The sequence below is a fragment of the Hippoglossus stenolepis genome, chromosome 23, assembly GCF_022539355.2.
Source record: "Hippoglossus stenolepis isolate QCI-W04-F060 chromosome 23, HSTE1.2, whole genome shotgun sequence".
Classification (NCBI taxonomy): Eukaryota; Metazoa; Chordata; class Actinopteri; order Pleuronectiformes; family Pleuronectidae; genus Hippoglossus; species Hippoglossus stenolepis.
The window spans coordinates 2,735,747-2,759,507 of NC_061505.1; the positions used below are offsets into that span (position 1 = coordinate 2,735,747).

At 45.1% G+C, this 23,761-nt stretch overlaps 1 protein-coding gene across 7 annotated transcripts in view; it reads left to right on the top strand.

Moving 5' to 3' along the window:
- Nucleotides 1-23,761, top strand: part of exoc6b (exocyst complex component 6B) — a 67,594-nt gene that overhangs the window by 31,972 nt on the left and 11,861 nt on the right. For 3 of the 7 annotated variants that reach the window (XM_035148517.2, XM_035148518.2, XM_035148519.2), the window contains exons 16-21: nt 1,162-1,273; nt 2,019-2,153; nt 2,412-2,600; nt 5,651-5,680; nt 9,850-9,991; nt 13,975-14,048. In XM_035148517.2, the coding sequence (XP_035004408.1) occupies nt 1,162-1,273; nt 2,019-2,153; nt 2,412-2,600; nt 5,651-5,680; nt 9,850-9,991; nt 13,975-14,048 (682 nt within the window). The remainder of the gene's footprint in view (nt 1-1,161; nt 1,274-2,018; nt 2,154-2,411; nt 2,601-5,650; nt 5,681-9,849; nt 9,992-13,974; nt 14,049-23,761) is intronic. The other 4 variants (XR_004694678.2, XR_004694677.2, XM_035148520.2 and 1 more) reach the window with 2 other exon arrangements.

Here is a 23,761-nt window from a genome sequence, read left to right on the forward strand (position 1 = left end):
GCACGCGTGCATGCGCTTAGGTTGAATTTCAGGCACTGACTATTTACTGATTTTGTTGGAATGTGTTTGTTACCCACAGGGCTCTGGAATCGAACACACACACACAGATTCCTCATTATCTCACAGTAGGAGAAAGGGATCGCTTACGTTTCCACTGAATTCCTCTGCGTCATGCATGTTTGACCTCCTCTGACCTTGTGTGTGTGCTATACAAATACGTACAAAATATATATATACCAAATATGGGAACGACACACACAAATTGCTGGTTTACAAAATATTAACAACATGTTCATCGTCTTTTTCTTCTTCTGGAAACGTGTCCTGACTGGGATTTTAATGGTGTGTGTGTGTCATTGTTTGTCGCTCTCCCGTGTGTGTGTTCAACCTCCTGCTGATGTCGAACACACACACACACGGGCCTCAGCTCCGCAGTTCAACTCTTGAAGCAGGTGATGCTTCGCCAGGGAAACACGCTGCCATCAAAAACCTCACTAAAGTGTCCAAGCTGTGCAGAAATGTGTCTGTTCTTTGTAAACCAAACATAACCCACATTTCAAACATAACAAACTCGATAGTGGGTCAGTGGTTTAATAAGTGGGTCTGATCAGCCGCCATCAAACAGTTGTTTTAGAAAGAAATGTTCAGCTTCTTTCAGACTTTACAGACGACTGCAGGTTGCGTTGCACCTGGTCGGCTGCACAGATGTGCTAATTTAATGACTATTTAAAGTATGATGGGCACTGAATGAATTTATAAAATGCACAGCCGACATCAGGATGGGGGATTGGAGGGATTTGGATTTCTATCTCGCAGCCCAGATGTCTTTAAATTCAATTATGTGTATTTTTCCGAAGTTGTTTCAGTTAATTATTTAGAAGCTGCAGATTTACCCGAAGCTTTAGGACAGTGACAGACTTCTTCTTTAGTCAAACAGTTTAATAATGTGGTAATTGTGCTAATTTAAAGTGTCTGACAGACTTTTTCCAAACGGAGACATTCGCAGACTGAGATATTCAGTCGAACTGTTTGTTCTGGCTTTCAGACGCAGCAGCTCTCAGCGAGGAACGGAACAAAATCGCTTCTGCAAAGTCACTAATTCTCTTTGTTTGTGTGTCTGTGTGTGTGTGTGTGCACGTGTGTGTGTGTGTGTGTCCTCAGTTCCACGGAGGTAGACGATATGATCCGCAAGTCGACAAATCTGCTGCTGACCAGAACCCTCAGCCACTGTCTGCACTACGCCATTAAGAAGAAGAATGTCGGGCTGGCAGAGGTAGTGTGTGTGTGTGTGTGTGTGTGTGTGTGTGTGTGTGTGTGTGTGTGTGTGTGTGTGTGTGTGTGTGTGTGTGTGTGTGTGTGTGTGTGTGTGTGTGTGTGTGTGTGTGTGTGTGTGTGTGCGCGTGTGTGTGTGTGTGTTCAGTGTTTAAAAAACTTGATGCTTGTAATAATCCCCCTCAGAAGGAACACGCTTCACCAACGTCAGTGAAACTCTGATCGCTCAGTCTGTAATTCACCCAGACAGGATGTATTGATAAAATGTTGTGTTAGGGAAAATTCCGCAAAGTATCAGTGGACGTTGAATCGTCCGTCCACGAAGACGCGATTTGAGAGGCTCGCTGTGACGTCACTTCCTCCGAGTAGATTTCTAGACGAGTCTGCAACAACTTCAGAAACCAGACGCACAAGTTTTGTGTTTCTCCTCGTGAAAGATCAGGGAGTGTGTGTGACCCCCTGTCGCCACGCAGTTGTTTTGTATGAACTCACAAAGACTCCAGATCACATGACAACAAGTTGTGTAGACGTTGAAAGTCAGCACAAAAAGAATATATATCAATATCATCCTTAGTCCCATTTCAGAGACGGCTTAACAGATGCAAAAAGTATTTATTTATATACTTAGAAGTTTTTCTCTTGAGTTTATTCCGTATGCAAAAGTTGAACAAATGTCAAAAAGACAATGTGACGAAGTTGTGGTGTTTGTGTTTTCTCTTGGTTGTGCGTCCGTGTGTGTGTGTCAGTTGGTGCAGGTGATCATTAACACCACCCACCTGGAGCAGTGCTGCCAATTCCTGGAGGAGTTTATATCAAACATCACCAACGTTCCTCCCGACACGGCCAACGCCACCAAGCTGTACGGGACGTCCACCTTCAAGGTAAACGCACTCTTCCTTGTTTCCTTCCTGGTTTCCTTCCTTGTTTCCTTCCTGGTTTCTTCTCTCCGTCTTTACCTTCATTTCCTTAAACAAATCCTTTCTTTTCCTGCTTTGTGTAACTCTCTCTGTTCATCTTCCTTCCTTTACCTTTATATCAACAGTCAAATTACAGAAATAAAATGTATCTGACATTTCACATGTCCTCTCCTCTCTCTCTCTCTCTCTCTCTCTCTCTCTCTCTCTGTTTTCCTCTCACAGGACGCCCGTCACGCGGCGGAGGCGGAGATCTACACCAACCTCAACGCCAAGATCGACCAGTTCCTGCAGCTGGCTGATTACGATTGGCTGACCGCGGTGCAGGGAGGCGGGACTGTGGCCGCCAGCGACTACCTGGTCGACCTGATCGCTTTTCTGAACAGCACCTTCAGCGTCTTCACCAACCTGCCTGTTAGTACACACACACACACACACACACACACACACACACACACACACACACACACACACACACACATATTAATTGTAGTTTACTCATGTAGTCTAGTCATCCCTAACTTAAATAACTAATTACAACCAAACTACCTAAAATGACTGAAACCAACATTTATTTGACGTGTACTGATTTTTTAGTTCCCTCCGCTAACATGGAGGAGGCGGGGGTTTATAACCTATACTGCATCCAGCCACCAGGGGGCGATCAGGACTCTTTGGCTTCACTTTGGGGAGCCGCCGTGCCGTCCATCTTTATGCACAGTCTCTGATCCCCACTGAATGTCGCCATGAGTGCACACCTGGTGTCCGTGTGTGTCCTTGTGTGTCCTTGTGTGTGTGTTATATTAAGCCGTCTCCCTGCATGTTAGCATGAGACATCACAGGGCAGGACAATCTGCTTTAGTTCGTTAGAGTATCAGCTCGTTACGGGTTAGATCGTTAACATGGGGCCCGTTAAGCTCATTAAAGGGTCGAGCTGCTCGGGTCAGCAGCATGAGATTACACAGCGGCTCAGACTCTTGACTCCGCAGCCTGGTCGTGATGACATTACACGCTCCGTCAGGATTTCATATTGCACCACGAACAGCACACGGTTCCCCGTAGAGCCCAATGAAATACGTGTCGGAGAAATCATTTCATCCAGTAAGCGTCTTAAATGTTCCCTGGTAAATTAAATAAAGATTTTAGTTTCAGGCGACGGTGCGAAAAATCCAGGATTAATAATCGTGGAAGCTGCTTGTGACTTCTCACATTTGTTTTGTATAATCCTTAACACCGTCCATCGCCCCAAAAGTGTCGCCCTCCAGCCCCTGTGGGCGGATTAAACTGATCATGTGACCCATCACTTCAAGTCAAAAGGCCCGTGAAGGAGAGAAAGTGACAGGAGAACACGTGATGGTTGGAGAGCTGCACTTTCCTACGAATATATCGAGCTTTGAACTCGGCAGAGATTAATTCAAATGTCCCCTTTCATCCTCATCATGGCTGGAGACAGTATAGGTCGTAAACTACACCTCTTCCATGTTAGTAGATGGGACATGGACCGAAACACAAACTCAAAGCACGTGTCAAATAATCTTTGTCTTTCTCTTCTCTTCTCACGCTCATGTCCAAGTGTTCACGAGTGAGACTGACGTACGATTGGTCAAGCTTTTGTATCGGTGGGACCTTCATACCTAAATCCCCCGATCGCTACTGAACAGACTCTAAATCCACAACATGGCAGCGTTTGAATTCAAGATTCTTTCAGCTACACTTCTGGATATTTGAGGAAAGTGGAGACACGTCCTCCATCTTTATTCGGGGTCTTTAATCCAGATGTTTTTCTCACGCTGAATTTGTCTTTTTCGTTGAGTTTATTCTCAGTTAGTTGATCCAGAATCTGTGTGAGCTATATACGCTTATTCGGTTCCTGTAGAATGCACACGGACAGTTTTCTTAAATCTTCACACACACTCACACACACTCACACACACTCGGGTTGGCGCTAAGATGATTGCGCACACAGATTTGGTCAAAGCGGGTCACAAGGCCATAAGGCCACACACACACACGGTGGTTGAGCTAAGTGTTTTCCAGCACTTCTAAGAAGCTTTTCCTACACCCCCATGAGCCCCGGACATGACCCCCGACTCACACACGCACTTAAACACACACTCACACATGGCACGGGGCCTCCTAAGTAGATCAGATGCTATGGATCTAAAAAGCCGGGTGGTATGACCCTCTGGAACGGAGGCGATCGTATAAAAGAGTAGAGTTACTCAGAAATGAAGTTGATACTATTGAAGGGAGGAGAAGCAGGAATACAAAATTACTGCCGATGTTAATACTGGTGATAGCACACAGGTATCAGCTTGTTCTCGCATTAATTCTACTTCATCTACAGTATCTCTGTCGCACAGATCTTCATTGACCAAAATCAAATTTTTTTACTGTCCTACAGCCGCTGCATCATATCCTGCTGAGTCAGGATCATAATTATTCTTGTCACATTTCGACTAGAAGTGTTTGATTTTTGCTCCTGGGTGAAGGTTGTGTGATAAACATATTTTATATATCTGGGGTTCTCAGATCTGTTTGATTTGCTGTGTCTCAACTCAGAGGCTGCAGCGGCGGATGTTAACACCAGGTCTGAACACGGTCAAGGTTTCGTAGAACTGGACTTGAAGGAAATAGACTGGAAGAAAAATATTGTATAAAAAAAAAAAACCAAGAATCCAGGATTAGAGGCCGTGTTGTTTTTATGACTCTTAAGAAAATGAAATCCAAGAGGTTATGCAACTTGGAATAAGCACAAACACACACGCTGACCTGTCACTGATTATAATGAAGTGAATTCTCACTGTGACACAGCAACATTCTTGCAATGATCTGCCACATTCTCTACGTGTGTGTGTGTGTTTTAGTTTTTTAGCGGCTGTGAATTTAACGGGAGCAGACGTGCTGAGGGAACAGCGGCGGGCTCACATTTCTTTAACAGCTCTAAGAAGCTCCCACACGTCTGACGTCCCAGTTCCCAGAGATTAAAACATTGCCATATCCAAGAGCTAATAATTCTGCAAGAGTTCAGCGCTACGTCGCTAAAGACGCATAATCACATTGAGCTCAGGTTTAGAGATGGAACGGGGAATGGCCTTGGGAGTGAAAGTGATAGCATGAAAATCAGAGAGGAAATTCTTGGACCTGTAATGCTCCTTGATCGTTCGTCCTGCAGCGCTCCGAGAAGCGTTTGGCGGCGGCTTCTCCTCTGCGCGTCGGGGAGTTCCCCGTGATGCTCCCGCCGAGCGCCAGATAGTCAGATTAGCATCGTCTCAAGGGCCCGTGTGCAATAAAACACAGAGGTGGAAAAAGCTGTTAGTGTCATCGCAGCGGTTTGATTCAGGAGCTCTATTTTCGTGCTTCGGTTTCCTGTAACTATTCATGTCTCCCATTAATAACACCTTAGTTTCAGTGGCTCTGCCAGGGGCTAAATCTCCCGGTTTATGTTTTTTTTTTTACCTCAGGGAACGCCAACAGAACACGCTACCTTACCGGTGAGTATCTGCGGTTGCTGTGGTAACGGAGTGTTGTTTACCAAATCCCTGACTGACCTTGTTAACCCGTTTTTTAAATTTGACCCCGATCACCTCCCTACACCAAACCGGCATGTGGGATGAAAAGGAAGTGATGCACGTTTGCCTGCGTCTGTGTTCATGTGTTGTAATCGTGCGCAGTCACCTTCAAGTTGTTAACGCCGGTTTGATTGCGTCGGGCAAATGTTCGAGAAACTTTTGGCCGGTTAACATCGTCCCAGACGTTCTGCCCGACTCAAAAACTTGATATTCTCCAGGGCCTGAGTAAATGGATATTAGAAAGAAAATAATTTCCAATACCGTTATTGGCCAGTATACAGCTGTGGAAAAAAATTACGAGATTATAAGTTTCTCTGGTTTTTACTGTTGATAGAAATGTGTTAAAGTAAAATGAACATTTTAGTTCCATTCTTTAAACTATCGAGCAATTTGAAGTGGTTGCTTGATTTTTTTTCTGGAGCTGTATATGTTTAAAAAATGTGCAATAATACCCACGATATCTGTATCGGACTCTGAAAGAAAAATCTAATTGAGGTTTGATATTGTTTTCTTTATAGAATTCGTAGCTGTGAAAACAGGAATAGTCATATTATTATTATTCGGTATTTTATAACATTTCCTAAAGAGACAGGAGCTAAAAGAAAACATTTCAATTTAAGATAGTCAACTTTAATATGAGCAAAAATATGCGTCTTTCACAATAATATGCAGTCGTGTGCGGAGGAGAGGGAAAAAAAGCCAGTTAAAAAAAATGGATTTACCACTTGTTCCATTAGACAAAATGAAATTTCCAACTCTGGTGTCTGTCAGATTAAATGTGGTTTTGAGTCCTTGAGGTGAAGCTGCTTGCACTGGCTCTCTCTGTGTGTGTGTGTGTGTGTGTGTGTGTGTGTGTGTGTGTGTGTGTGTGTGTGTGTGTGTGTGTGTGTGTCTGTGTGTCTGTGTCAAGGTTACACTCAGAGTGAAAACATTCACAAAAGTCCAGACTTCATTTTTGTGGTGTTATTCCTGAGTGACATGAATTAATTCCTGCCATAACGCAACTATCTGAATTTGTTCCACGAGGCCGAAAGTCCCGGAGCTTCTCCCTTTACGGCGAATCCGAGCTTGAGTTTGTGTTGAATCTAAACACACGAGCAGATAAATCCAGGTCGTGAATCACAACAAGCACCTGTAGCCCCCTCAGAACTCCACGCCGCGGGTTTAGTCGGAAGAACTCCGGGGGTGTCGCACGCCAGTATCGTATTTTTCTTTTGCCGCGATCCCACCTCTTGACTTTTGGCTGCCCCGGGCGGCTCCTCGGTTTGACTGACAGCTTTCTGGATGGACGGAGAGCATATTATACACCGTGTCGAATCCTCTCCAGGAGTCGTGAATCAGGGCGTTATGGCATCGGGAAGGACTCGCCGCGCCGGTGCGTTTCTCCTAACTCGGCCTGCTCCTGGCATCGCGGAGCCGAAGTCCGCAGGGAGCACTTGGGAGGAGCGGTTCTGTTTGGAAGTGCCCGTCAATCTGTTATCGCACTGAAAAGCTTCACATACGAGGTTCTGGTTGTTCTAAGTAATTTGTCAAAAGTCCTTTGAGCCTCTTTTCATTTGAAGTGTAGCTCAGACAGATCAAATATTACTCTGACTCCTCAGTGTGTTTATGCAAAAACCCACCGTTCTACTCAAATCTTTACAACTTTTTGACAACAATGAAAAATACACACAAACGAATTAATGTATATATAATAAAATGAACTTTTAGGAGGTTCTGTAGAGACATGAGACAAATTTCACTTTACACGTCGTCATTTGATTTAATATTGACATTAATAATACAGAAGTTTTAAAGTCTAAACTGAATTTCAACCCCCGAACGTCGACATGAAGAGAACGAGAGACAGATGCTTTTATTTGAATATTTCACTGTCTTTCTCATCTGTCTGCATTCCTCCCTCTTCTCCTTTTCCTTCCTCTTCCCTCGTTCATTCCTCGACCTTGATTATTCACCAGCCCCCTTCCCCTCGTCTGTTCCTCCGCCTGACCCCGCCAGTCTCCTTCCCTCCTTCCCTCGCCTGCTTTCTCTCTCTCTCTCTCTCTCTCTCTCTCTCTCTCGTCTATTTGTTCAGCCGTTAGCAGCCGAGTGGCTTTTAACGAGCTCTTTGATGAACGTCTCTCGTTAGCTGGGAGGAGGGAGGGAGGGAGGGAGGATGGAGAAGAAGCATCACTCGGTTTTATCACTCCCTTTCCTTAACCTACCTAGCTTTCTCTTCCTTTCCTCACCTCCGCTTACTTACCTTCTCTCCTCTCACCTTCCATAATTTGTCCCCTCTTCACTGATCTTCAAGTTTCCTTACCTTACTTTCTTTTCCTCACCCTCCATCACTTTTCCCCTCCGTACTCATTGCCTCATACCTCTCCTCTCCTCTCCTCCTCCTCCCTCTCCTCTCCTCCTCTCTCCTCCTCTCCTCTAATCGTTCCCAGTTGCCTCCTGTGTTGAACTCTGAGACGTTTCTGTCAGACAGACCTACCTGTGTGTTCATGTGTGTGTCAGTCAGTGCTGGTTCAGGACATGTAAATAGAATTAACCCATTTCACGCTCAATCTCACCCTATGATAATTCACCCCTGGGGTTGTGTGGAGCGTGTGTGTGTCTGTGTGGAGCGTATGTGTGTGGAGTGTGTGTGTGCGTACCGAGTTCAGAGGCCAGCGTCGTAGTGGAGGAAATCCGGCCGGTCTGTAGGTGTGTGTTTCTCGAACATGTGTGGACGCACGTGTTCACCGTGTGTGTGATTTAGATTTTTCCCTCTGAGGCGAGCGCAGCCTCCTGAATGAACCGAGCTTCACTTTCTGCTGCTGCCGATGTTTGTCATGAGATGAAGTTTACGAATCTCTTTGAGGAAACCAGAGTTTCTGTGAAGCAAAGAATTTAATTTCATTGTGTTAAATTATTTTGTCTCAAAGACATTCAGTCATTCAGATGTGCAGAAACCTAGGGACTCTGTTTGTTACAGTGATTTCAGCAGGAGAAAACAAAGAGGGAATGAAGTTTTTCACTAAAATTATTAAATCATTTCATTAGATTGTTTGTTCACGAAAGCAAAGAATTAGAAATAACATGTCGATTAATGTGTTTTTATAAAAGATTGGATTTTTCATTTGTTAGTGAACAAGTGGGAATCACAATAACAACACACGTGTTTAGTGTCATTTTTTAATAGCTTTCGGTTGTTGCGATTGTTTACAACATAACATATTGTCGAAACTTTTGGAGATTTTAAAGTTATATCACAATCATAATTAAGTTATCTAATGATTACCAGAGCTTGTTCCTCTGCTTTGGATTACCTTCACCTCATTTTCTGTTGTTTCCCTCTTTTCAGCTCAGCTTCATTCTGTTGGAATGTAGACGTTGAGGCCACACACACACACACACACACACACACACACACACACACACACACACACACACACACACACACACACACACACACACACACACACAGTATACACTCAATCAAACACACACAAACACATGTTGTGTGTTCTGTATTAATGCGTTGTCATGTACTTCCTCATCCGCTGCTTTTATTCTTAATATAGTACTTCATCATTCTGACTACACCTGAACTCAGCATACTGTGTGTGTGTGTGTGTGAGTGTGAGTGAGTGAGTTTTTGTGTGTGTGTGTGTGTGTGTCTCTCTCATATTAAGATGTAGAGCTCTTTTAAATCAGCCTCGATTAAAAGAGTAACACCTGTACACTGTCTCCAAACCACCGTGTTTCAGTCTTAGAGAAGTTCTCAGGTCGACAAAAGACAAAAAAAAAGTTAGCAGATATTTTTAAAATCTTTGTAGTGTCCCTTTAAAATGTCGTCGCTCATATGAAGGTCTGTTTTGCTGCTGTCTGATGGAAAAACAGTGAAACCAACGTCCAAGTGCCTGAAACCTGTTTTCTCTCAAACGACCTGCAGAGGGCGACTCCACTGGTTGGTTCTCTAGAAGTCTACGAGAAAAAAAAATCACTCTCTAAAACGACGATCCTCCAAAAAACCAAGACGGACGCTGGACACGATGTCAAACTGTGACTGAGACGTCAACGTGGCCGCTCACTAACCAACGTCTCTCCCTCTCTCCGTCTCTCAGGGTAAAGTGGCTCAGACGGCGTGCATGTCGGCCTGTAAACACATCTCCACCTCGCTGATGCAGCTGCTGCTCGACCCCGAGATCCGACAGATCTCCATGGGAGCTCTGCACCAGCTCAACGCCGACGTCAAGGAGTGCGAGAGTGAGTCGACATTCACTTTTACACATTCATATTTATTATAAATGCATCTTTAATATTGGTTAGATTGGTTTCCTGGCCTTCCTCTTTTTGTTCTTCCCATTTTCGTCCCTCTTCTTCCTTCTTCTCTCTGCCGTCATTTCATCCCCTTTCTTCGTCTGTGACATATTTCTTCTCTCCTCTTCATCCCACATAAGACGTGCACCACATCAAACACGCAGATTTAAAGGTCACTCGTCCACAACCACACAAAATACACGTATTCCCAACAAAACTAAAACTTAGCATTTTTATGATTTTGAATTCAAAAACTGTTCAAGTGAGCAAGCTTGAAATGTTGCATGGGTGCAGTTTAGATTTGACGGCACAGGGGGCGCTATGGAACAACCAGTTGCATGGTTCGGCGGAGAGCATCCTTTAGATCCCCTCTTCTCCTCCCCTTCCCCCCCCCGACACTCCTCTCATCTGTCAATCGTTTTCCCATCCTCCTTCCCATCGCATCCTCACTGCTCTCTCCTCTTCCTCCCCCCCCCCCCATGCATTCTTTCCCTCTCCTCCCCTCACCTCCCTCCATCGCCTTGTTTTTTTTTTTCTTCTGTTGAGGCGTATATATGCAGAGCGCTCGGAGATAAAGGAGGAGGAGAAATGAAAGAGTGCCAGGCGTCGTTGGCTCAGTTTTTTTTTTTGTTCGTGATCAAGGTTCTTAGAGTCACGGTGCGGGTCACAGTGTGTGTGTGTGTCTGTGTGTGTTGTGTGTGTGTGTGTGTGTGTGTGTGTGTGTGTGTGTGTGTGTGTGACATAATGCACAGTGACATGCGTGCAGTGCTGCGGAGGGGTTAGGAGGTTACGGAGTTACTTATTCGGGGCAGACGGAGGGCCCAGAAGAGGGAGTAAAAAAAAACACTGCAAGAATAGACAGACACGGGAGGAGGTGAAGATACAGTAGAAGAATGGAAGAAAGAAGAGGCAAACAATTTGAGGGATGTGAAGAATTCAAAAGAGAGAGAGAGAGAGAGAAATAAGCAGAAGGAAACCACAGGACGGAGCAAAAGGATGTGGTGGCGGGGGAGAGAGGGATTTAATTTAAGGGGGAAGAGGGATGAATGAAAGATGGAGGGACCTGACAGAGAAAGCGGAGAGAAGAACAGGAACAAGGGATTAATGGAAAGGGGTAAAATGAAAAGTGCAAAGGTGGATGAACGGATTAAAGGGGAAGAAATGGGAGGATGGGATTTTTTTTTTTTACCGTTAAACTGTAAATGGATTAAAATAAAGAGAGGTGAGATGATAAATGAAAGGAAAAGAGGGGGAATATTTGACAGAGGGAGAGGATGAATAGTCAGAGCGATGGGTTCGTGAACGAGTGATGTGAGAAAGAAGGATAAAAAACGAATGTATGAAAGGAGGAGTAAACAGAGGAATAGAAAATGGATGGAAGGAGTCATTAAATAAAACTAAAAAGCAGAAATAGTCTGAAAACTAGAGTAAAGATAGAGATGAAAAATGATCAAGTGAAAAAGGAAGAAAACTACATCGTTGGATAAAGTTAAAGAAAGAAAGTGAATGAAGGAAGGAAGGAAGGAAGGGTTAAATGATAAAAATAGGGTAAAAGGGTTAGAGAAGAATGGGATGAAAGGGAGGAGAGAGAGAAGAGGGCAGACGGAAAAAGGATTAAATGAAAGAGGTGTGAAATTAAAAGAAAACCACCAGAAGAAGAATACGGGGCAGAATACACGGATGAGAGGAGGGATTAAATGAAAATTAATGGTGACTCTGAAAGGACGGAGGAAGTGAGGGAGAGCAAAAGAAAGAGGGATTAGAGATTAAATAGAGGGAGGAATTTCAGGATTGCGACAGATAAAAAAAAAAGGAGCGGGAGGTGCAGATGAAATGAACACGATCAGCGGGGAACACGGCAAAAAGGAGGAGAAGCTGAGGGAGGAGAAGGAGGGAACATGGGAAAAAGATGGAGGAGAGAGAAATAAAGCGATGAAAGGAAAGTTAATGAGACGAAGATGAAGAGCAACCAAAAAAAAGAGCAGCCAATATTTAACAGCAACGGACTGAAAAAGTGAAAGAAAGCGGAAGAAAGAAATCTTGAGTGGGGAAAACTAAATCTGCTGGAAACAATGAGGAAAATTGGAAAGAAATTGGGTTGAGAAAATTAGTTGAAATATAAAAGAAGAAAAGAAGTAGTCCGACAAACCCGTAATCATTTATTTGTAAGAAAACATAGTGTATCATATAATTCAATAAATCAAAGTTCATCTCAGCTACACATTAAAATAGAGTAAAAAACTACTCCCCTATAAAAACACTGAGATCTAATATATTCAGGTTTTTATCAGATCTGCACCAAATTGTTTTCCGGCTGATTTTTTTTTTTAAATCAATATTTGCATTATTCCCTGAAAAGGTGACAAAAAGGCTGAATGGACCGAAAAATAAATAAATCTGGATCTGCCCCTTAATCCACACCAAAAACGTTACGGGTTCTTCCGAGGCCCCCGATCGCATTCCTCCACAGAGTTTGTTTTGAAATCAGTTCCGTGGATTTTGCGTAATCCCACCGACAAATCGACGTGAAGGGCCCTCAGAGAGAGGAAACCTCCGTCAGCGCCGCATCGCGCCGTGTTAAAGAGCACGAAAACAAACATCCTGGATCTCCCCCGTTCATTCAGATCCAGAATTACTTCTGTCTTGGCTCATGTTCCACAAAATTAACTCGGTATGTTTATGTTCTTGTGCTGACAAACAAACAGCACAAGTCATTAAAACATCACTTTTATATATATCTATATATCAGTGGGGCCTCAACACCGTGTCTCCGCACTACGATCACGGCTGCACAGACGCCACATGACGTCTCCTGCACGTTTAATATCTGAGCTTCATTTCTAAACGGGGGGACGAAGTGGACACTTGGCCTCCATCTTTATTTACATTCTGTGGGTGGAACAGTAAAGTCCTTCCTGATTACCTACGTAAGTCACGGGGGTGTAGAGCTGTGATTGGCTGTCGGTCGGCGGCGTGCGCACGGGTCAGGGTTGGAAAACTTTGTTCAAACGAGGAGGGAAAAGAAATGAGATGAACGGAGGAGGAAAGAAACAGAGGAATAGGAGGTGAAGAGTGAAGTTAAAGGTAAAATAATGGATGTAGGAGTAAAGGTTACTTCGACAGATACTGTAGCTTGTGTGTGTCTGTGTGTGTGTCACGGGGGTCACTGAAGATGGCAGGCGTGTAATGTGTGTGTGTCTGTGTGTGTGTGTGTGTGCGCGCTCTGAGGTGAAAGGGATTAGCGACAGGCTATGCTCCCTCTCTCCCCGCAGCACTCCTCTTTTCTTTCGTTCCCTCGCTCAGAATACCCGTCGGCTTGTTTACGGGGGCCAACTGACGCCAGGACCCCAGCTCACACTCCGTACGACCCCGACACACAAGCAATACGAACGCACACAAACACACACACACAGGCGTCACCCTGGGTTCAAAATCCAACAGTTCTCGCCTGTTCTCGAACACGGCGGCGGGGCCCTGCACAAACAACGAGTGAACGCACAAACACACACACACACACACACACTTGACAAGGCGACCAACTCTCTCACACACACACATTCAACACAGCGTACGCTACAAAACCCTTTGCTCTTTCACACCGACAAACACACACTCTCCCTCTCTTAGTCACACAAACACACACACAGACACACACACACACTCTTTTTCAACAAGACCCAGCGACATGACTCTAACACCCTTCCCTCCCTCCCTCCCTCCCTCCTCCTCCCCGTCTTCCTCCCTCCTCCTCACCAGGCTGTCATTTGTCTGCCAATCTATCCCGATGCATAGCAAATCCAACCAGGTCTTTTATTATTCAGTTTTTCACCCTCTCCTCTTTTTTTCTCTCCTCTCCTCCTCCTACTCCTCCTCCTCTCTTCCCTCTCTCCGGGGGTGGACTGGGGGGGCGGGTTTGTATTTTCCCACAGGTTTTGCCAGAGCCGGCCCGGTCGCAGGCTTCCAGGGTGACACGTTGCTTCTGGCCTTCAGTGACTTGAGACAAGTAGGTCTTTGTCTCCCTCGTGGTCCTCCTCTCCTTCGTTCTCTCTTTCTGTTTTTGCCTCCGCTATCTTTTTTTTTCTACCTCGTCGCTCGCTCCCTCCCCTCGTCCTTTTCATCCTTCTTCCCATCCTCCCTCACAGTCCTCGTCCTCCTCCTTTATTTCTGATTTTATTCAACCCCTTCTCATTTATTATTTTTTTTTAATTCCCCATCCTTCTCATCTCTTCCAGCCCTCTTTTATCTCCTCTTGCTGTTTGATGTCTTCTAAACTTCCGACGCTAAACTTCCGACATTTCGTCCTTTTCTTTCTTGTCTCTCTCTTATTTCTCGGCGAATTCCTCACTTTTTTTTACAGTGAGAAATAACCTTTTAAAAATAATAAATTAATTTCTAAGACAGGTTTAAGCTGGACACAAAATTTGTTAACGCAGGAAACCGTAAAGGTGCAGCAGAGAAACACAGAGGCCATGACTAACAAAATAAAGGCTGTTTGCAGAATACGTTTGAAGAGATGTTTAAAAATGGTGCACGTGCAGAGACGAAGCAAAAGACTGCTGCAGAATATCAGACCAATCAAATGATCTGTAGATCTTTCTCCTTATTTATTATTAGGTAAAATCTCACTGAGATTAATCGATATTTCTGTCAGAAAGACTTTGACGCACACGTTGTAGTCTGGTGTGATAACGTGAGCGATTCTCTAGATAACAGTTTCTCGACTGAACTCTGGAAAATAGGGTCCAGACATTTCCTGGAGTTTGACGAGGACGAGGGGCGGAGCCTGGGTAGATGGTAGAGTCTCTGGCAACTTGTTTGACAATCTCTGTTTCGGCCCTCATCACCAAAAGCTCTGGAATCTCCTCGTCTTTCCAAGTTGACGTCTTCGTCTTCTACGTGTACGGCTCCTCTTCTTCATCCTGAGATATTTGTGTTCTTCCAGTGTTAGAAACCTCATCAACACGTCCACTCGCTCGGAGTCAATTCTGCTGTCTTCTCCCGTGGACTCACTCTGGAGAGCAAGTGTATAGTGACGTGTGATTGGCTTTTACAGTTTCATCATTTAGTATTTTATAAGGTCACAGTCTGAAGTCTCTGGTGAGAACCTGCTCCAGTTCTAGAACACGTCCCCAGTCGTCCCGGGTCCTCAGACCTGAGACTGAGAAACAGACGAGGGCAGGAAGTGGCCGGGCGGTCTTGTTTTTCCGGGTCCTGGGAAAAACCAGAACCAGACGGAGGAGGGACAGAACTGGGCGCTGAGAATCCAGGATGTTGGGCGGAGCGAGTGTGCATGTGTGTCTGCGCGTGCGAGAGGGCGGCGAGTGTGTCGTTGTCGTATTTCAACTTTGCGAAAAAACAAGGGGCGCTTGGCAGGCGAGTGCGTGAAAGCGAGGGGAACTCGCGTTTGCCATCGTCATTGGCGAGTGTGTTCTTTTGGTGTGTGTTTGTGTGTCTGTCATCCCAGTTGAGTGTATCTGTGTTTGTGACCTTTGTGAATGTGTGAAACGGGGCGAAGAGCCTCAGAGAAAGTTTGTGTGGCTTTCCTGGCTTGTGTTTGTGTCCGCGTGTTTGTCATCATCGCTGTGAAAGTGTTTGAGTGTGTGTGTGTCGCTGAACGTAGTTGTGTGCGCGTCCGTTTGTGTGTCATCGCAGTGAATGTGTGAAACAGGGCGGAGAACGAGCCGAAGTTTGTGTGCCTGGCCGCTCGTCTTTGATGTGTGTGTGTGTCGTTGTTGCAGAGTGTGTGAAAGTGGTTGGAAAGTGTGTGTGTGTGTGCGTGTGTGTGTGTGTGTGTGACAGCGGATGACGGATGGGCCGGCAGGACGGAGCAGGGGACGATGAATGAGGTGACAGACAGAGACGGATAGCCCTTTATCCCTCCGTCACAATCCCTCTTTCTCTCTCCCTCTCTTCTCTTTCTCCGCCTGTCGGGATGATGCAGTGCCTCTTGTTCTCTCGCTCGGAGGAGGAGAAGGAAGGGGGGAAGATGGGGAGAAGGAGAAAAGAAAAAAAATTGCATTCATCCGGCATCGATGTTTACTTCTACTCCCCCCTCTCCCTCCCTCTTCATCCTCTGCTCTTTCGCCTTTCCCTCCTTTGCTCCCACTGCTCGCTTCATCCTCCTCTTCCTCCGTCTCCATCCTCTCCTTCCCTCCATCCTCTCCTCCTCCTCCTCCTCCTCCTCCTCCTCCTCCCCTTTCGCTTTTCTTTTGCCGATCAGAATCTTTTGGAGTTATTCAGCTCTGCTGCTCTTTTATTTCTGTCTCTTTCTGTCTCTCATCCATTGTTTTTCTGAACCTTTCTTATCATATCAAAAGAAGTGCATTCCTCCGTCCTGTGTGTACACATCTGCACGAGCATCTTTGTGTGTGTGTGCGTTTGACGGATCCACACAATTTGGGTTAATTTTTCATGTTTGTGCGTTGACATGGGCGCTTTCATATGTCCTCATACGCGTGCATTGATGCTTTGGAGTGTGTGTGTGTGTGTGTGTGTGTCTTTGTGTGTATATATATTTGGGTGTGTGTGTGTGTGTGTGTGTGACCTGGTGGTGAATGGCCGATAAATCACGCTGACGGGGCCGTTTGTTGTGTGGTCGGGTCCCGGTGTTCTGGAAGGTTCCGGGGTCCTGGGACAGGGCCGAGACGGGAGTTCCCCCAGGACACACACACACACACACACACACACACACACACACACACACACACACACACACTCTCTAACACACACATTTGATACACAGGAGATGAAAACGTGGTTTGTCGCCGAGCACTTTGAAAACCAGCTTGTAAAAAATAATTGTTGAAGCGTAGTTGCGTATTTATGCAATATATTATATATATATATATATATATATATATTAATAATATCTACGTTGTTTTCAGGCTCATTGTCACACAACATACACGATCGCAAAATCTATTTTTTTCCGACACCCCTGCAATAATATAATTTAATAATATTTTTTCTGGAGATCCTGAAACTCAGTTCAGTTCAATAGTTTTAAACCCTGAAGAGTTATATATATTTTTTTGTCATCATTCATATATATTCACTGCACTACTCTATTTTTGTATTCACCAAAAAATACAGGAATATTGTAAAACTGCGATAAGTATGAATAACATTATATAAGCCAATGTAAAAGAACTCCTACAGTGAAGTATGATTAAGAAAGTTTTAAAATCCAGAATCATGAGTTGTAAATTGTAAAATAAAATGAAATGAAATGCACAAATATTTGTTGAACAATACAAATAAAAATAAATATTTGTTTTGTTTATTTTAGAAAAACCTGACCGAAAAATCCCCAGTATTCTTAAATAATTCATCATAATTTTTCAACGAGTTAATCCATTAATATATTATCTGCTGTTCCTGTGTCTGTCATATTTATTGATAAATTAAGAGGAAGTAATAACAAAAATATAAATCATTTGTCATTTACTTAACATTACATTTGGTAAAAAATTGTCAGGGTTAGGGTTACATTTATTAAATTAAATTCTCTCTTCAGCAGCCACACAACATATTTACCTAAACACATTATTATACATTTAAAGGTTTTGCAAAAGGTCGAATTTTAATAAAGAATCCAGAGTCTTAATGTCGGTAGCTGACAGTTTTCATGACTATGAAGCTCGGCCCTGAATATTATGGATTATGGAGAAAACCTCAAGTTGTTTATTCATAAAGACAAAGTACTCGCGTCTTTACAGATAGAAGAGTAATTCAGTGAGGTACAGGTTAGGTTTGAGTTGGTTTACAAGAAATTTCACGTGTCTTTTGCTAAAGTTCTTGGTGCAAAGGTTGATAAACAATAGTAATAATAATATTTTATAATCTTTTATGAACAAGTTAGTTAAGTTTATTCAATAAGATAATTGAGAAATGTCTTTTGAAATTTCCCTGAGGGCAAAAATAATGTCTCCGAACTGCTTTTACCAAACAGAAAATATTCCAAAAATATTAAATTTACAAAGATACAACCCAGAAAAAGTAGCAAATTCTCACATTGATGAATCTGGAATAAGAGAGAACGTCTCTCTGGTTTAGATGTTGACCTGTAGATGTGCACGCAGCAGCTGAACATCACGCACTCGACTCCGGGCTCATTTAACCTCTTATCACCCCGGACATGTCTTAAACGCTGCACACGAGCCAGAGTCTTCTCACCAACTGTCGAGAACGAGGCTCATTCGCTGTAACGAGCTTATCGGAGCTGTCAGCAACGTTATCCTGCGTGTGTGTGTTTGTGTGTGTGTGTGTGTGTGTGTGTGTGTGTGTGTGTGTGTGTGTGTGTGTGTGTGTTGTGTGTGTGTGTGTGTGTGTGTGTGTGTGTGTGTGTGTGTGTGCGCGCGCATGCGCTTTTACCCCATTATCCACAGATCCTATCAATCCTCCTATATTTAGAACATTCAGAAGTCTGTGGTTACTTCAAAACCTTTGGCTGGCCCTGTTCTCCCTGTGTGTGTGTGTGTGTGTGTGTGTGTGTGTGTGTGTGTGTGTGTGTGTGTGTGTGTCTGAGTGGGCGCGCTGCGGTGTGGCATCCCCCCAGAAAAACGCTTGCAACACCAGAGTTCCACTCATCCCCTCCGTCTCCGGCCGCTCATTCGCCAGGCACGCATTCTTCCACCTTGGGCCCGGTCGTGTGTGTGTTCACTGTCATTGATTGGTCCCGGCTTCATTCCTCTGGTCGACCACAGTCAGTCAAATTCCATCCATTCATGTATCTCTTTTCCTTTTTGAGATGCCATCTTCTCCCTTCCTCCTCCTCCTCCTCCCCCTTGACCTCTTTTTATTTTGCTTTTGATTCTTTTCCTTTCTCCACATTTTTGCCCCTAATTACCAAAGAAACAGTGATGATCCACAACGTGGCGACCGGCCTGCGCGGCCCCATGCGACACATTCCCTCCGTGACCATCAGTGACGTGTTCCCTGAGACCCGGGGCCACTGGGGCCCTTCAGCCCCGGGTTGGAGAGGCTCCAACTGAGCTTCATGTGTTTGTTCCATAGTTTCATTTGATCTGATTTAGTTTTGGTTTCACGTTGTAATTTAGGGACTAAAGAATTCTGTCTGACACACGTACGTCCTGTCGTCATCACCTACGTGGGCGGCGTCTACCTGTACTTGACTCTGATTGGTTTATAGACGTGGGTGTGTCGTCAGGTGGGGGGGTAGTAGTCTTTCTGTTTGAATGGAGAAAATGAATGAAGCGCTTCCTTTGGTTGCCATGGTCACAGTATTATGGTTTCACTACCAGCATCAGCACCTTCAGGCGCAGTACTACAGTAGTCCACACGAGTTCAAATGAACGTCCTCGTGATTCAAACATTATATCGTCGGAGGTGAAGACTGCAGCTGCTTCCTCTTCTTCTTCTTCTTCTGTTGTTTAATTCTGTCTCTACTTCCTGTGATTGGTCCAAAAGTCCAAACTATCCAACAAAGTGTTTTCACTCTGCAAACACTTTGTTGACCCAGAACACCTCTTTTTAATCGGTGGATATTTAATCTGATATTTTGGTTCCGACTAAACTGAAAAGTCAGAAGCTCTGAACTTGATGACTGTTGGTGGAGGTCTGAGCTCGACTGAGCCACGGTCCAGTTTGTTTCATTGCATATTTTACTCTTATTTATTTCCTCATTCTCCAAGTTGATTCAGCATTTTTCTCCATTTGGGATTTTTCCTGATTCTCCATTTCACAGTCGGTCACTTCGGACACTAACTGGATTTGACACACACACACACACACACACACACACTTGCAGCAGACTTTCTGCCCTCTGCCTGACGCTTGTGTGTCCCAACCATTACCTCATGAGGCTTCCCTCTCACTCTCCAAGAGCAACATATCACTGCATGACAACTGTGTGTGCATCTGTGTGTGTGTGTGTGTGTGTGTGTGTGTGTGTGTGTGTGTGTGTGTGTGTGTGTGTGTGTGTGTGTGTGTGTGTGTGTGTGTGTGTGTGTGTGTGTGTGTGTGTGTGTCAGGGATGAGATGAGGCCCTGTGGAGAGAAACCTCCACCTCACCTCCCTGTAACCCAGACCAACGAGACAGTGAGGGGGTCAGGAGAGAAGGTGGAAAGTTCAAGGTTCTTAGTGATTATAATGTCCTTCTGTGTATTTTCAGTTTCTTTGCAGTTTCACAAACTCTGCTGAGGGAGAGAGCTGATTGTTCAGAACTCAATTGTTGGAAAAAGGCCTCCAACTACATTAAATCCACAGAAAACACTAAATTAAATGCATCTGGAGGGACTGGTTTCAAAATCCGAAGCCGCGCGTTTATCTCGACTCGCTTCCTCGCTCACAAGAGGCCGTCGGCTCTAATTTATCCCGGTAGGAAAACGACGTGCACGGAGCGAGGTCGCCCGTCAGCGCGGCAGGAAGCCTTCACTCGATTCTGTTTGTTTGTCACTTCATTGTTCCCGCCTCGAGTGCACATGCTACTTAACGCTCCACGCTTCCTCTCCGTCTCCCCGACTCCCACTGAAATGAACGAGTCACTCTTCCTGGAAACCATCCCTCAAAATCATATTGTCTCAAAAAATCATCGGCGTTTATGTGCGTGCGTCTCTTTATTTAGCAGCTGAACTAATGTCTCTGTTGATAAGATCAGGTCAGTAACATGAGAATTTACTTGTGATTCTGGCCGCCAAGAGTTTTGATTTTCTTGTTGAAGCAGCAGTTGGTCAGAATGATTTATTTCCCAGAGTTGGATCCAGGAGTTTGTCTTTAGCCAAGTTGATCTGAAATCCACACCTGTCTGTGGAGGGATGAGAGAGAGAGAGAGAGAGAGAGAGAGACTGAACTAAAATGCTTTAAAATCCATTTGCTCAAGTACTTTCACAAACGCAGAGTTAGATCAGTTTTGTCAGCTGTAATTCCACATGGGAGATTTTAAATTTCAGCCTCTGCTCATGTGTGTGGTTCGAGGGAGGATAGCGTGAACACCAGGCACCAAATTTCACTCATTGAAATTAAGATCCATGAATTATTCCCAGAGAAATCAGTGAAAATGTCAAACATGTCATATCTGGCAGTTTGAAAGAGATATTTATGTAGATATTAATGTGGATGTGATCTGGATCCTCGCCAAAATGTAATGGATTCTTTCCTGACCTTCATCACATCCTTCCACCAAGTTTCATGTGAATCCGTTCACTAGTTTTTTTTAATTAATCCAGCTGACAAACGAACGAACAGGGACGTAAACATAACCTCAGAAATGCATCATTTATTCTGTGGATTAAAAGTTTTCACGTTGATACCAATACGTCTGTAAAACCTGTGTCTTCCAAACCAAAGCAGGAGCCGAGTCTGTCGCCATCACTGTTGTTTCTCGTGGTTTGTTTGGAGTTCGGCGAAAAAGAGATGTGATTCAGGGGAAAGAAGAGTTTCAAGGGAAGAGAAAGTGAAGGGGTTAGGAGAAGGGTAGACGGAGGTGAGAGCGAGGACAGGAAGAGATGGACGAGGTCAGGGAAACGGAAGGAGACAGAGGAATCTGCTACTGTCACATTCCTCTGGACCGTGGTCGCACTGGGACAGCTGGTGTGTGTGTGTGTGTGTGTGTGTGTGTGTGTGTGTGTGTGTGTGTGTGTGTGTGTGTGTGTGTGTGTGTGTGTGTGTGTGTGTGTGTGTGTGTGTGTGTGTGTGTGTGTGTGTGTGAGAGACGGGTCGGGTTCAGGCAAGGGACTGCTGAGACAGGGATGAGCTGTACTTGTGTGTGTGTGTCGGGGCTGAACAGCGGCCAGCGCACATGCTCGACGAAATCAGCGAACAGGTCGACCTTTGACCTTTCAACTCCTCACCAGGCGTACGGGGAAAGAGGAGAAGGAGGACAAACACGTGGACGTGAGGAGCGAGAGAAGAGAGAGAGAGAGAGATGGCGAAAGTGCAAAATGTGAACAGAAAGGCGTAAACGAGGGAGAGGGTTTTTGTGAAAGGATGGAGGAGGAGAGCGGATGAATGAATCCAAAAGGAAGATGACAGGAGGAGAGAGGGAGAGAGACGGCTCTGGCCAGATTGTGAACTCGCCGAGACAGAAAACAAGACGTGAATGCGTGAAAGTGTTGACGGAGCGGAGCAGAAAGCGAGGGATCGGGAGTGAAAGTGTGCAGTCAGGTGAAAGTGATACGGCGGGTGAAACGAACGCCCGGGGTGGTCCCTCTCTCTCTTTCTCTCCGTCCTCTTCCCCTCTGTCTCTCTACCTCGCTCGCTCTTCGGGAGGCTGACACTTCCCTTCATCCGTTTGACCGGTCACAGAAGGGGGGACGAACAGAGGAGTGGAGAGGGGTGAAAGAGCGAGACGAGCGCAGAAGAAAGAGGGCGAAGGGAGGATGAGCAGCAGACGGACATTTAAATGCTCGCCCGCCGATCCATTGGAAGAGTCGGAGAGAGAGAGAGAGAGAGAGAGAGAGCACAAACACAAACAGAATCAAACACACATCGACACAAACAGCGACAGTTGAAACACACATGTAGAAACCAGGGGGGGGTGTTATGGTATCATGTAACTATGACGACAGGAGCTGATTTAAATTATGGGTCTAGAATTTAAAATCTGAATTTAAATCTTTAATTTTACCTACTTTGTCTGAAATACGTTTAGGTCGGCCTTAATTATGATAATATTAATTAAACAATGAATATAACAATGAATGTTAATGTCGTATAAGGTCATAAAAACCTTTTCCTCTTATCTTAGTTTAATTTCCATGAATCTCCATTCTGCCTCCTCTCCCTCATGTCGCTCCCTAACTCTCGTCTGACCCTCGTCTTCCTCTCCTCTGCTCTTAACGTGCGATCGCGAGTCACGGCGGCCGACGTCCGTGTCAAGCGCTCAGAAAAGACGCACAAAAACACACGCGAGTCAGAAGGGGTGCAGAGCGAGGTCAGTGGGATAAGTGCTGGTGCCAGGGAGGGGTGAGAACTCACTGTGCGACCCTCAAAACAGCCTTATCTGATCTCACACACACACACACACACACACACACACACACACACACACACACACACACACACACACACACACACACACACACACCTGTCTCTCCTGTCTGCTTCACATGCATTTTATCCTCTTATATATTACAGCTGACACACACACACACACGCACACAGTAGAGCAGGCTGCAGTGTAATGAAGCGGTTTGTGATTTTGCTGCGCTGAAGATAAAGCAGCAAAAAAAAAAACGTCTGCGTACATATCTGTGGAGTTCAAGCTATTATTTGTGTGGGAGAGTTCACTTAGTGTGTGTTTGTGTGTGTGTGTGTGTGTGTGTGTTCTCGGCCCCTGCCTCAACTTCCTGTCCTGTCTGTGGCCGGGCCTTATCGGCGTGACAACAGGTCAGCCTGTGGTCACGGCAAAAGGGTCATTCAGCGAGCTGATTGGACGGGGCGGGGAGCCGCGGTGCGCTACTTCCGACCAATGGTCAAGTAGCGGTCAGGAATCAGTGGAGGGGTGGGGGGTGATGGTGGGGAGGTCAAGGTGGTCAAAACTCACTCGCACTTAATGCTATCTCTCTCTCACACACACACACACACACACACACACACACACAACACACACAGTGACCATGTGGTGACCGGGTCAGGTCATTGTTCTGCGTTATCAGTCTTGACCTCTCCGTCTGTCTCCCGATATGACCTGCATCAACACCCCTTCCTGTGTGTGTGTGTGTGTGTGTGTGTGTGTGTGTGTGTGTGTGTGTGTGT